At 45.9% G+C, this 13,867-nt stretch overlaps 1 protein-coding gene across 3 annotated transcripts in view; it reads right to left on the minus strand.

Moving 5' to 3' along the window:
- CAMK1D (calcium/calmodulin dependent protein kinase ID) overlaps positions 1–12,274 on the minus strand; it is a 163,240-nt gene extending 150,966 nt beyond the window's left edge. Inside the window, exon 1 of one of the 3 annotated variants that reach the window (XM_060279482.1) lies at positions 11,510–12,274. In XM_060279482.1, coding sequence (XP_060135465.1) covers positions 11,510–11,601 — 92 coding nt within the window. In that variant the 5' untranslated portion in view covers positions 11,602–12,274. The remainder of the gene's footprint in view (positions 1–11,509) is intronic. The other 2 variants (XM_035127659.2, XM_060279483.1) reach the window with 2 other exon arrangements.
- Between the last annotated feature and the right edge of the window lie 1,593 nt (positions 12,275–13,867).

Raw genomic sequence — 13,867 nt, forward strand, 5'->3', positions numbered from 1 at the left:
TTTTTTCATCTTGAAGAGCCTTGGCATATCTTTACACAGTTCCATTAAAATGCAATCTCCTCCATACAGCACACTAGACACTGTATAGGATGAGAATAATAACTTGCAGAGATTTGAGGCTTTGATGACATAATGAGGAAAAGGAAAGAGTCCTACAATCACATCTTTTGCTATGATTGAGCATGGAACCCTTCTGGATCAGCTCTTCAGGATGGGGAGCAGGGGCACTGCTTTGCAATGGCTTCATTACTACCAGCAGGTTGTATCCAGAGAACAGTCCTAGGAAATTGTTTCAGTCGCATGGTCCTTGCATTATCATGTGTTGCAGGGCATGGACTTGTCTTGAATGCATTTAAAATCTATATCGAGCCCTTCTGGTTTGGCTTGCCATGGCGGAGGCTGTTGATTACATCCGAGCCATTTCACATGGGATATTTTGAGGATGAGATGGGAGTAATAGAAGAAGAAGAGTTTGGATTTGATATCCCGCTTTATCACTACCCAAAGGAGTCTCAAAGCGGCTAACAATCTCCTTTCCCTTCTTCCCCCACAACAAACACTCTGTGAGGTGGGTGGGGCTGAGAGACTTCAGAGAAGTGTGACTAGCCCAAGGTCACTCAGCAGCTGCATGTGGAGGAGCTGAGACACGAACCCAGTTCCCCAGATTACGATTCTACCGCTCTTAACCACTACACCACACTGGCTCTCTTGATATGATGGTAATCATCCTCCCAACCCCCCCCCCCCGGGCCAGTAGGAATGAGGGGACAGGGGGCGCTGGGTGGAAAACACCATGCGTCTCTTTGGAAACTCTCCAAAGTCGCCGCCATGAGCGAACAAACTCCTGTTTTTTAAGATGGTAATTCGGACATAATTAACAGGCATGCTCTGCGTAAGGGGAGATAAACTACTCTGCAAACTGATTCAGCCACTGAGGAGCTAAAGGATTTGAGTGGAAGACAGACTATGGAACTGGTATGTCGGAATGGAAAGGGGGGGGGCCTCCTTTGTTTCTTTTTGATATATTGTGTATTTGCTACTTTACATGGTAAATCCCCCTGGAAAGTCTGAATACTGATTATGTACGCAAGCGAGACTGTACTGTACTGTTTACAGGTAGGTAGCCGTGTTGGCCTGACGTAGTCAAAACAAAATAAAAAAAATCCTTCCAGTAGCACCTTAGAGACCAACTAAGTTTGTCATAGGTATGAGCTTTCGTGTGCATGCACACTTCTTCAGATACACACGAAAGCTCATACCTATGACAAACTTAGTTGGTCTCTAAGGTGCTACTGGAAGGATTTTTTTTATTCTGTTTGTACTGTACTGTAATATTGATATAAATTTGATCTAATTATTAACCGTGTGGGAAAGATTTATGAATTTGCAATTAATTCTGATGGACTGTTAAGAGCAGAAGATGGGAATTGAGGTTTCTAGCCAAAAGTACAGGCTTATCTGTTCTGGTATGAGATACAATGAAGAGGTTTGGACATATGCCTGGAACAATTGGCAGAAAGCCATATTTCCTCCATTTTGGGACGTGTCGTATTGGATAGCTACTGGCATGAAGATGTGAAAGTGAAAGACACGGAATAAAATAAACACCCACACAGAAACATACCGTTTTGATAGAACTCGCTTGCTGGACAAACTCAGAGGCTGTGAAAATGAACGAAGGATTAACATTGGATTGATTTATGGGAACCACCTGGACTAATGAAGAAAGCAGCGCAAATGTGAGATGATGGCAATCCTCCAACATCAGAGCATGGGAAGTCAAAGATTTATGATTTGGCTTAATATTTGGACTGTTCGATTATTTTATAATTTGCAACGTCTTTAATGTGGCCTTTATTGGATTGTTAAATTGGTAAACTTAATACCAGCTGATGTACCAGACTGAGAGGGTAGAATTTACTGCAGCCAGTGCTCCCATTGATGCCTCTCCAGCACTGGAGACTGTCCTTTTTAGCAAATGGGACATTGCCATACCATCCAGAACCTGCCTTTGTCTAGAGGGCGACACTGCCTGTAAGCTTCCTACTCATTCGTTTTAGTGTTGCCCTTGCCAGCAGAAATGGAACAAAATTAGAATAAATATTGATGAATCAAAAAAGTCTTCACAATTCTTTGAAAATTCTTTAAAGGGGGGGGAGAAATCTGGCCTCCCAAGGTAAGGAATTAGGAATGCCATATTCCAGGTACCAGCTGGACTCCGATGGTGGTGGGAAACAGAGCAATTTCACATGGATTTGAAAGTATTTTGTGGAAAGAACATTTAACATTTTGGTTCACCTCATACTTTGGACTAGTTTTGTAAAGCTTTTGAGTGATGGTGTTGATTTTGTCTCAACTACTGAAATGTTGAATTATTTATGTACAAATTTGAGGTATTTCAGTGACTTTTGTTCTTTGTCTTATTGGCTATACTGAGCAACAATAGTACTCAAAAAGAAATGGAAAAATAAACCTTCAGAGGTGGCATTTTAATAGCAAGAATGAACTGATCACGTAATGGAAAATTCATGCAGCCCTTCGCTCTCCTCTGTTACTGTATTTACTTCATCTTTACATAATTTGGGCTGTTTACATAAAAGCTTGATATCTTAACTTGCTTTGCTTTAATGACATTATTCACAAGACAAAGCAAAGAACCCCAGGAGTCCTACCAAGAATGATTGTGTCAGCAATGGAACAATTATTACCACAGGAGGGTGAAGCTTAAAAATGCACTGCAGCCATCTGATATGGTGAAGTCTCAAGTAAGGTACAATTTAGCAAAATCCCCTGGTTTCCCACTTACTGAGATCCTCATTTGAACCCATTGGTTGGGGGAGCAGCCTCTTGTTTTGTGGGGTCGGCCGATTGGCTGTTTTGGTCGCCATTCAGCCACGCTGCATGGCAGGAGGAGAGACAGATCCCTGGAACCATCAGGCTGAAGCAACTGGCTTTGGGATGGGGTGGCCCTGAGAGGGAACCTTTCTCCTCTTGTCTGCTAGTAGAGCTTGTCCATTGCCATCATGTGTCATTCATGTGTCAGTGTCCTTGTTGTGGCAGTGACCTGCATTTGCAACCGGTCTGTGCTATGCAGAGTTTTGCCTTCTTCATAGTAATGATAGTAGATGTACTTTAATTGTGTGTTTTTTCTTCACTTCTCTTGCAGTCCTGTCATTGCAGGTGCTGGAGGCACTAAGCCAAATCAATTGCAGGGGTAAATGTGGGTTGAACTGCCAGCTCCCCAAGGGAATCTTGGGGTTGCCATGGGCAACCATAACAGGAGTCCAGGCCAATGGATCTGCTCTTCAAAAAGGTGCTAATTACCAGAAAGACTATTAGAACAGCAGCCACCCTACTTGGCTGGCACCACACTTGTGCAACAAGAAGGCAAGTGTCTGGTTCTTCCCTACCCTGGAGAAAAGCTCACAGGTGTAAATACAAGAGTGCTTCATATCATTTTCACCACCTCACTAAATCCATCAGCATCACTTTCCCTGGGCTATAATTAAAAAGAAACCACAACAGGAGCACCTAGCAAACGTAGCAGCAGATGTTGGCATATGTTCAAGTCAGTTGATCAGAAAAGCCACAAACAGTAAAGAGGATGCAACGGGTGTGTGGAAACTGCTTTAAGCCTCTCAGAGATAGAGACAACTTACAGTTCTTTTACTTTTCTACTCAAAACTATCTATTTTGTCTAAAGTAGAAGGGAAGAAAACTTTTTGTGGTTCATAACTGCACTGGGAATATAAAGGTTTGGATCCAAAGGCAGGTTGCAGCAGGTTGCAGCAGAGGAGGGAGACCTTTCCCATCTCTACCCCTCCCCCGCCAACACTGGCTCCAGGGGGTGAAGGGATCCTCTAAAGCAGCTCTTTTTGGGGGGGGGCTCCACATAGAGAAGAGAAAAAGGACAAATGGCCACAGCACAGCTGAAAGCAGCTTTGAGATCCCAGCCATGGCTCCCTCAGAAACATTTAACTCTCCGCACCAGCACAGCGCTGCATTCTAAATAAGTTTTCCACTTAAAATATAATGACATTTTCCTTGATTTTCAAATGCACACATATTTCTGAATATAACAAAGGTTTTTCACTCCCAGGAGAATGGACAGAAATGAAAGTGAGAACAAGTATTGTGTTTCTATGGTAGCAACCTTGGAACTCCCTGACTATTGAGATCAAGCAGGTGCCTTGATCAAGTGGCGCATGCATTTTATGAAATAGATGAATAAATCCTATACCTAGGAATAAGTTCCATTGAGCTCAGGTGTGCTTGTATAAGATTGCACTGAATGCATCCTTGTACTGTATTTAAAGGAACTCGTTTTTATTCTTGTTGGAAGGTGGAAGGTGTAATGATAAGCATAATCATTTAAATATGTGCACACACCACGTCATTGTTCTTAAAACTGGTAACTCTTTGTGCACTTTCAGAGAGTTCCCAACATCATAATGACATAAATACTGAAGGTGCTAGTTTATTCTTCACAGAGCTACAATTCCTAGCAACCCCATCAAACTACAGTTCCCATGGTTCTTTGGAGGAAATAATGTGCTTCAATGTCCTATAAATGTATGGGGTATACACAGCCATCATGTGCTTCACAGAAAACCTTCATATTTTTAATATTAATGAAAGAACTGCTTGCACAAGCTGCTACAATAATGGAAGCCTCAAAGAAACACTTCACAGTAGGCAGCCCATTCTCTTCCATGCAAACACACGGCTCTCTTGGATTGTGACCACAGAAAATAAGCATAACCATAGTGTTTTAATTTTCAGAAACCTCTGAAGTATCCTCCCCCATACTGGCCATTAGGCTGTGATTTGCAAAGAAACAGTAAAGACAATAATAGTCTTCTAGTCAACCAAGGTTAAGAAACACTAGATTATATGCAACTTTAAATGGTTCCACAACTGATAACAGGCATCATCCTTCCCCTACAATGTAGGGGAAATCCCCATCTCGCATTTTCCAAAACCTCCAGCCTCAATTTCACGGTCTCAGCCTCCCACCATCGTGTTCCCCCTCCTCATCCGTCTCAGCCTGGCAACACCTCAAGACTCATGACAGCACCAGGGAGGGGAGTGAGAAGTCTGTAGAAAAGAACCACTGTGGTCAGCCCTGCCTGAATAATCATGTATGGCAGAACAGGGCCACACTGAAGTGCTCCCTGTCCCATGAGAGAGCAAGTGGTGTGTGAGAAAGGAACGAGAACAAAACTTGTACGAGTCTCAGACTGCAAATCTATGCACCCTTTTTCAGAAAAAGCCCCACTGAACACAGCAGAAATTACTTTTTCTGAGTAAGCACATGAATGATTGCATTGTCAATTATCAATAAACTGACTGATTAAATTTGCACAGAAATGCATAAGAATAAAACCATCCTTTCGAACATGGCAAAAAGCACATATTGTCCTAGCTCCCACTTTCAGACTAAGGGCTTGAACTATTGTCACAGTTATTAGGTTTAAATGTTTTAGTCTGAAAATCAGTATAGTGTTCCAGCATACAGCAGGCTATAGGTTACAAGATTATAAGCCACAGCAGAGCACTACGATACAAGGCTTTTTATACCTCAAAGTAACTGCAGCAATTGCAACAACATATGATGAAGAGTCACCCTTTGGGTTTTAAACAAAGAGGTGTCTGCAGATTTAGTGCAATAAATTTAGTGATTTCTTTACTTATAGGTGGTGTTTTTTCCCCCTCAGACAAAAAGTGCTGGTACTCACCATGAAGTTGTTATAGTGAGTGCTGCACTATAGGAATTGAGGGAGGTCAGAAACAGAGGAACAAGAGCCATGGTCTAAAGGGGGCACCCTTTCATGAATGGGGCATTTGAAGATGCATCAAGGTTACCATGGGACACACATGAAAAAACACTGTTCTGTCATAAACTTCCCTGTCTTTGAGGCACTTGCCATCAGTGTTGGGAAAACTGCAGGTAGGAAGCTGTGTTGGTCTGACGTAGTCAAAACAAAAATTTAAAAAATCCTTCCAGCAGCACCTTAGAGACCAACTAAGTTTGTCATAGGTGTGCATGCACACTTCTTCAGGGAAAATTGCAGACACCTCATCTACCAGACTCCTAAAAATATAACGTGAGAGCCTAGAAATGTAAATATTATCTCAGCTTTCTACAAGACCAGTTTAAAAAACGGTGCTACTAGATTCCAGGCAGAGCCGTAGCTATGGGGGGGGGGGAGGCAGCCAGGGGGTTTGCCCCAGGTAAAGCCCCCAGAGGGGTGACATTGAGGCTCCCAGCCTTTGTGTATGTGTGTGCACGCAAATGTGTTTGGGGGGGGGGGGTGCCAAACTGGGTCTTGGACCCGGGTGAAATAAAGCTTAGTTTTGCCCCATCCTAGGAACCAGAAGAAATATTATTTCAACCCTTCCTCCCATGGTCCCAGTTGTGCATAACAATGCTGAACTGATAGCATAAAAAGCTAATGTTAGGGTGCATGCTTCAACAAACAAAAACCTATGAGTCATATGATCAACACTCACTAACACATGTGAGTGCAGAATATGGTTCAGTTTCAGTATCGGGGCAAAATTAAATTATAAAATTATGCCATGGTAGTTGAACTAATAAAATTAGCAGTCATCCAAAATAATTTGCATTAATTTCTAGTTGCATCATACACAAGACTAAGGAACAATGGACAAAGCTTTTAGCTATTCTTAAATTCTATAAAAGTAGCTACTATAAAACATACATGTTCAAAGCCTTTTAAAAGGTGCTGCAGAAACAAGATTAGAATATATAATTATTTCAGTTTGGCGTTCTCCTATCAGAAACTATAAGCAGTCAGAAATCAGTACTGGTATTGGCTACGAGGACAAATAGACAAAACAGACAAATATATGACAAATAGAGCTTTTTTGGTAGTAGAACTTGTTAGGTGAATTTTTACATCAATGGGCTTAGGCATGTGCAGCTCTGCATAAGATTAGGCTGAAAGTTCACTAGAACGTCCTCCTCAGTAAGTGTATGCAACAAGGCTGCAATCCTCTGTATATTTACTTGGGACTAAACCCACTGAATTAAACGGCACTTACTTTTCTAAGCAAAAATATACATCAGAACTGAGAAACCTGTAGCCCTCCAGATGTTGTTTGACTCCAGCCAGCATGGCCAATGGTCAGGGATTATTGTAGCTGTATTTTAACAATAGGTGGGGCCACAGGTTCTCCCATCCCTGATGCAAAAGATCCAGCTTCAAGTGGCTGTGTGGGGAGAAACATCAGGGAACCTTTACTGCTTCTGGCACACACATAGTCTCATTCAGGCCCAAGCTACACACTGTGCACAAATGCAGGTCTTGGTAGCCCCTAAAGGCCCTTTTAGAACAGCAAAAGCCAATGAAATTTCAGCCTCATTCACTCATTCATGGCTCATTTTCCTCACAATGTCTACAGCACCTCCCGTGACCAGTGCTTTTCAGCCAGTGGTACTTCAAAGTATGTCAGGTTTTACGAGAACCACCAGTTGAAAAGCATTCAATCAAACCATTCTCTGGGCCTTACACATGTTATTTTTCACTTAAAAGCCTATCCATCTCCTCTATATGAGCCAGGAGAATTGGAAGCAGAACATAAGTGTTTAGGTCTCCAAGGCAGGAGCGGAGGAAGGGGGTGCAGTGGGTGCGGGACACCCCGGGTGTCACCACTGAGGGGGGTGACAAAATGCTGGGCGGCACTCACCACGGGGCCTGAAGTGTGCGCAGGCTCCATGCTGTCCAAACGGTCCACCCGCTGCCTCGCCCCCTCCCAGCTGTAGGGCGGCTGAGTGGGAGGAGGCAGGCAGACTCCAGAGGCCCTGCATATGGGCAGCTCGCCCCATCTTTATGGGTGTGCCGCCCCAGGCGCCTGAACAGTTTCCTCCTCCACTGCTCCAAGGAATTCAATGTTTTCCATGTAGCTTACATGACTCCATAAGAATGAAGTCACCATTCCAGCTGACTGGAAATCAATCCAGCTTTGCACTGTTTAGGACTCAGGACTACATGAAGAGAAGAACACTGACTTGACCCATTCCATAAGCATTTTGGAAAATTAATGAAGATGGGAAAGGTAGACAATGGGTCGCTTCTCATGCCATGATACCCTGTCATTAATGACTGACCGTGCACCTACCTGTCTGGGCTGTTTGTCTGCTCTCTGCTAGTATGCAAAGGAAATTAGCCAAAATCCTAGGATAGTATTACATCCAACCGGGGGAATCATGGTTTGCTTTGTTCAAACAAACTATTACTAGCAAGCCTTATCATCATGGTTTGTCTGGAGTGAAACAAACCACAGCCTCTGGTTTGGACCATAATGCTGAGCCAGGCTTTTAGAGCTATGCATATTTATTCAGAAGCACATCCGGGCTGAATATGCATGGGATTGCTATCTTACAGTGCAATCCCAACCATGTCTACTCAGAAGTAAATCCCACAGAGTTGTAATGTGGTGTCCTGTGTATGTGTCACAATTCCAAGGAGCACAGCCTAGGTGCAGAGTTTGTTAGGTGCAGAACTGAGAGTCACAGTTCTCATTTTAAAAATGAGACTACTAACCCTCATAGAAGTGAGCATATATTTGAAAGCATGTAGGAAAAGTGTGGTGAAATCTCATAAACCAGATGGATGGATGAATAAGTCTTCCAATGGCAGGGAAGGATTCCAATTCCCTGAAGACCTCCTTATTCCTGCCTGTGGCAAACAAAGTCAGAGTGCAACCATGCAAAATAGCAGGAATTGCAGAATACATTATTCCATGTAAAAGAAATTAAGTTTAAATTGTGTAAGTTACCGGTATACAAATCACAGAATCCTGTTTTCCTTGATACAGCAGTTAGACTGTGTTGAGCAGAATTTTTTTTTTTAGAGTGCACACAACCCAGGGCATAATGAAATGGCTTGAAATAGAAATTGCCTAAAACAGGCATAGGCAATCTTGGCTCTCCAGATGCTTTGGAACTACAACTCCCATGATCCCTAGCTAACGGGGCCAGTGGTCAGGGATCATGGGAATTGTAGTTCCAAAACATCTGGAGAGCCAAGGTTGCCTATGCCTGGCCTAAAATGTTGGCAACCCTGTTGCATTCTTAATCAAACTTTTCCTGGTCCTAACTTTCATGCATAAAATTAAGTCCAAGTGTTTTATAGTAAAGAAAACCACAAATCCTCCTAGTTGACAACTAATTAAATATAGCTTTGTGGTCATAGATCATAAATTACAACACTAACCAATTAAAGGTTAATGGCACAAGTGATCTAGTAGTAAACTTAATTATTTTCTTTGGCACAAGCTACAGGAAACCATTTGAATCAATGCATCACCTTCAGGGGCAATACTATGCAGTATTTGCTGATAGGCATTTTAGTCAGTGGCAGCGCTGGAATTGTCCCCAAAGTCAAATACCTTTAGACCATCTCAAGCATCTAAACTCGTGCAGAGTGCATTTTTAAATAGATGCTTATCCATAGAGGTACAATTTTATTGTATAAACGCTATACATGCTTCTTAAACGAGTCCCTTATGATGCTCCAACACAGTTTAGCTAATATGACAAGAAAAGGCTTGTTTCTATTATACAAAGTCTTGATAGTACAAGTTATTAGCAAACACCCAGGGACAAAAATAGTACTAATATCCATACAGCAGCACACACATAAAGTGAAATATATGTTTTGCTACCTACTATGAATGCCTGATCAATACCAACCTGCATAAACCACTTCCATGTACTGTATGTTAAATGTCCGATTGCTGCAGAAAATCAGAAAATCATGTGCTTCACAGAAAATCAGCATACAGTAGTAACATTTTCAACAAACTTCCCCCCATGAAACACAGCGAAACATAAATGTCATGACAATGCTAGTGTGGGGTTTTTATTGTAAGGGCAGGGTGCAGCAAGTGTAGTACAAGTTAATACTGCCATAATACAGTAATTATCACCTAAGCTATGCTAAAGAGGCATAGCATTAAAAATGCAGCTGCAGCTTACAGCAGAGCCAGATGTGTTTACAAACCTAAAATCAACAACTACATAGCAGTCAGTCCGTTGACCTTTCCTACAATACACAGCCATCTCACCTAGAACATCTTATTTTAAAAACAACTGCTAAACTGAAAACTATTTTCCTATCACACCATGTTCCTTTAAACTATATGAGTACTGTATGTTGATTCAGACAAAAAAAATATTTAAAAAATCTGTTTTGCTAATCTGTGTATCCAAGCACTATAAATAAAGAGGGGGGAGGGTATACTCTAGCAACAACAGTTAAGCTACAGCAATGCACTGGGGGGGAAACACAGCCAATCCACTCTGATTATTCTGCTCTTCTTTCTATGAATAGACTCTGCTGTCAGCTTTAGAAGAAAGCATAAAAGTCAAACCATATTTACGCTGTCCTTTTAAATTCCATTGCTATTAATATGTACAGCTGACTCTCCTGATTCCTTTTTGACAGCATGCATTTTGCCCCCCAAAGAAAAGGGCAGTTATAATTGCCACTGTTTCAAAGTAGTTTGTGATCTACGCAATGCAAAAGCACGGCATATTTGAACAGCGCCTTTTCAGGGATTCATAAGACCTTAAAAATCTCAATAGCAGAGTACACATGCGCGCACCCTTTCACCAGCACACCTGCCTTCCCATATACTGGCACTTGCAAATGCGAACGTTAAAATACTGTACTGCATCGCTTCATGCCCTCTGCTTGAACTACCGGTATGTTCCCCAGGGAGTGCTGCCCAGCACAAGTTCCCTCTCACACGGGTATAATGCAGCATGCCTCAAAGGATGCACTAACATGCAAACATGTGATATGCCCAAGTGCCATGGCACCCTTTGGAAACTGAAACACGCACACATGCCAGCACATCCCTCAAATACCGCAGCACATGTACACTGTCCACATGCCCATCACATGCCCAGCAGCACACCGTCTCAGACTTGAAAACGCTCATTTATCTCTCATGGTCAGCTCTGACTGAGCCCCAATTGCTCGTCTCAGGGCGCCAGGCGAGAGCTGGAGGTCTGTGGCAGCACCTGGCTGGTGGCATTGAGCCTCGGAGGGAGAGAGCTCTCCCTTACAGGCCGGGCTGAAGTGTTCCCGGGGCTCCTGAACGGGGGGGGGGGTCCTACGCAAACATAGCAGCATTCCTGCTCCACATAGATCTGGCTTAGGAAATCGCGTGTCAGTTACCGGACAGACAGGGGGCGAGGGCGGACTCTGTCCTAATGGATGTGTGTGTAGCTCGGAGGAAAAACGAGTGTTCTCCTTATCCCAATGCATGGAGTTGCGATTCTGTCAGATTCCTGGCCCTCTCGCCAAGCCCGCCCGCCCGCCCCCACCTCCCCTGCTTGACCCCCAGCTGCTGCCTGCCAGCCCCGAAGAGAGGAGCGGCGCCTGCTTCCTCCCCGCCCGCCCGCCCCCGCTGGTACCCAAACTGGACGGCCCAGGCGGCGGGATGCTGCCTGGCCTCGGGGACGGGTACTTACGTCCCCAGGGTCTCCTTGAACTCGAAGATCTTGCTGATGTCGTCGGCTTGCTTCTTCCACGAGGAGCTGTCCTCGCCGTTCTCCTGAGCCATGGCAGCGGCGGCGAAGAGGAGGCTGAGCGGGAGGGAGGGAGGGAGGGAGGCGGAGAGGCTTTTGCTTTCTCTTCGGCTGCTCCTCCGGCGCTTCCTCTGCTTCTGCCTCGCGCGCCGACTTCCTGGTGGCTGCGGTGGCGCTTCTTCTCCTTCTCCTCCTCCTCCCCGCCGCCTTTCGGCCCTCTGGCTTGGGGTGTCTGGCGCGCCTCTGCTGTCAGTCCAGCTCCTCCCCGACGCTGCTCCCCCTTCTTGCGCCGCCCTCGCCTCTCTCTTCGGGTTACTTTTGTCAGCGGGACAGAGAAACGCACCTCGCGGGCCAACTGCAGCGCTCTCAAGGGCCGGTAGAGCAGCAATAGCAGACGAAAAGAAAACTCAGCACCAAAAGCTAGAAGCTTCGCCTTCGGCTTGCGCGTCAGGAAACCTCGCGCCTATACCCCCCCCCCTCTCTCTTTCTCTCTCTCTCTCTCGTTCCCCTATCGCTTGGCTCTTCTTTTCCAGCCCAGAAGTGAACTTTGCAGGCAGCCCGGAGGAGGGACAGAGAGACCGGCGGCAGGAGAGGAGAGGAGAGCAGCGCGGACTCCCTCGCTCGCCTCAGGCGCTGGCGAGGCTCTGCTCCCTGGCTGCGCGGGGTTTGGGCGACACATTTGGCTGCGCTTGGTTGTTATGGAAATGATTGCCGGGCGGGGAAGCGAGCGAGCGAGCCAGCCAAGCCCCCGCCCCCCGCGCCGCCTCCTCCTCGGCCGGGACGGGGCCGCGCCTGCCTCGCGCTCGCGCTCCTCAAGGCTTCCTGCCGCCGCCGCCGCCTTCGGAAGGACTCGAGACAAATTCGCATTGCAGCAAAGGATTAAATATATATATATAAAGAGACGCCGCGGCACACAGGAGACGCGCGCGCCCTTTCTCGGGTGCTCCGAAGCGGCTCCCCCTCCCCTGCGGCGGGCGGGGGGGGGCACATGCACGCGCCCGGGCGGGAGGGGAAGCGCGCGGCGCGGATCTCCTGTCCTGGGGCACCGTCCGTCGCCCGCGCAGCGGCTCGCCGGGCAACGAGGGGCGGCCGCGGGGCGCCTGGCCTCCCTGGAGGCGCCGAGCGAGACCACCGGCTTCGGCCTTTCTTTCCGCGCAGAAGCTCCGCGGGGCAGATTTTGAACTGAGCAAGGGCTTCGCGAAGGAGCATCAGCTACAACTACAGCCTTTTTCACCGTCCGGAACGAAAGACATAGCAAGGATGTATTGCATTGCAGTATCCATTGCAGAATCGAGGCAGTTAGAAAACTTGAAGGATCTCACAATTTCCTTTAATGCAGTATTGACCCGGTACAGGTTAATGTGGGTTGTCTGCAACTAAGTTCTGCTCAGAGTGGGCCCACTGAAAGGAATAAGCCTGTTCATCATAGAATAGTAGAGTTGGAGGGACCTCGAGGGTCATCTAGCCCAACCCCGTGCAATGCAGGAATTCTGCCCACAGCCATCCCTGGGCTCATTGTGCCGCATTAACTTAAATGATCCTCCTCTGAATAGAAGTCGTGTTGACCCTTCTCCCCTCCGCTTGTCTTTTTTCCTCAGCACAATTCTCACCCTGACTTCCAAGTATCATTATCCCCAATTCTAGCTAATAATTTATTATTCAGATTAATAATTTCTATAGGCTATTAATGCTGTTGTTTTCATTTACGATGTTATAATACCCTAAGAACAAATTACTCATTTGCTCCAGCTCGTATATGGCTGTGTTCACATTCCTGGTTAATGTACACTGTAATGTTAATGTTTTTATTTGTGTTCACATGACCATTATCCAAAATGCATGCATTCCATAGAAACGTGGAAGTCCCATGAAAATAATGTGGGGGGGGATGATGGAAATATGCCCTATGCCTTTCTGGCAGGTAAATCACATGGGGAGCTGAGATGCCTGCAACAATGCCACCCTTTTTCATGAGTAGTAAGCCCTATAGCAGTGGTGGTGAACCTATGGCACTCGTGTCAGCACTGACACGCATAGTCATTTTCGGCCACGCGGCCGCATGCCAAGACCTCACTTCCGGCCGGTGGCAGAATGCCGCCGGCGACGCATCTCTGGGGGCCTTGTGGACTTCCGGCAAGGCAAGATGGCGGTCGGCACGAAACCGCGGAGCTCCTGAAAGTGACCAGCACTGCAGGAGCTGCCAGACGGGCTCACGAGCCTCCGAAACCGCCACCGACCTGACACTGGGGTCCACCAGTGCAGCAACCGGGGAGCTGCCGGACCCCACCCCGATCCGGCGAA

Source organism: Zootoca vivipara, chromosome 10, assembly GCF_963506605.1.
Source record: "Zootoca vivipara chromosome 10, rZooViv1.1, whole genome shotgun sequence".
Taxonomy (NCBI): Eukaryota; Metazoa; Chordata; class Lepidosauria; order Squamata; family Lacertidae; genus Zootoca; species Zootoca vivipara.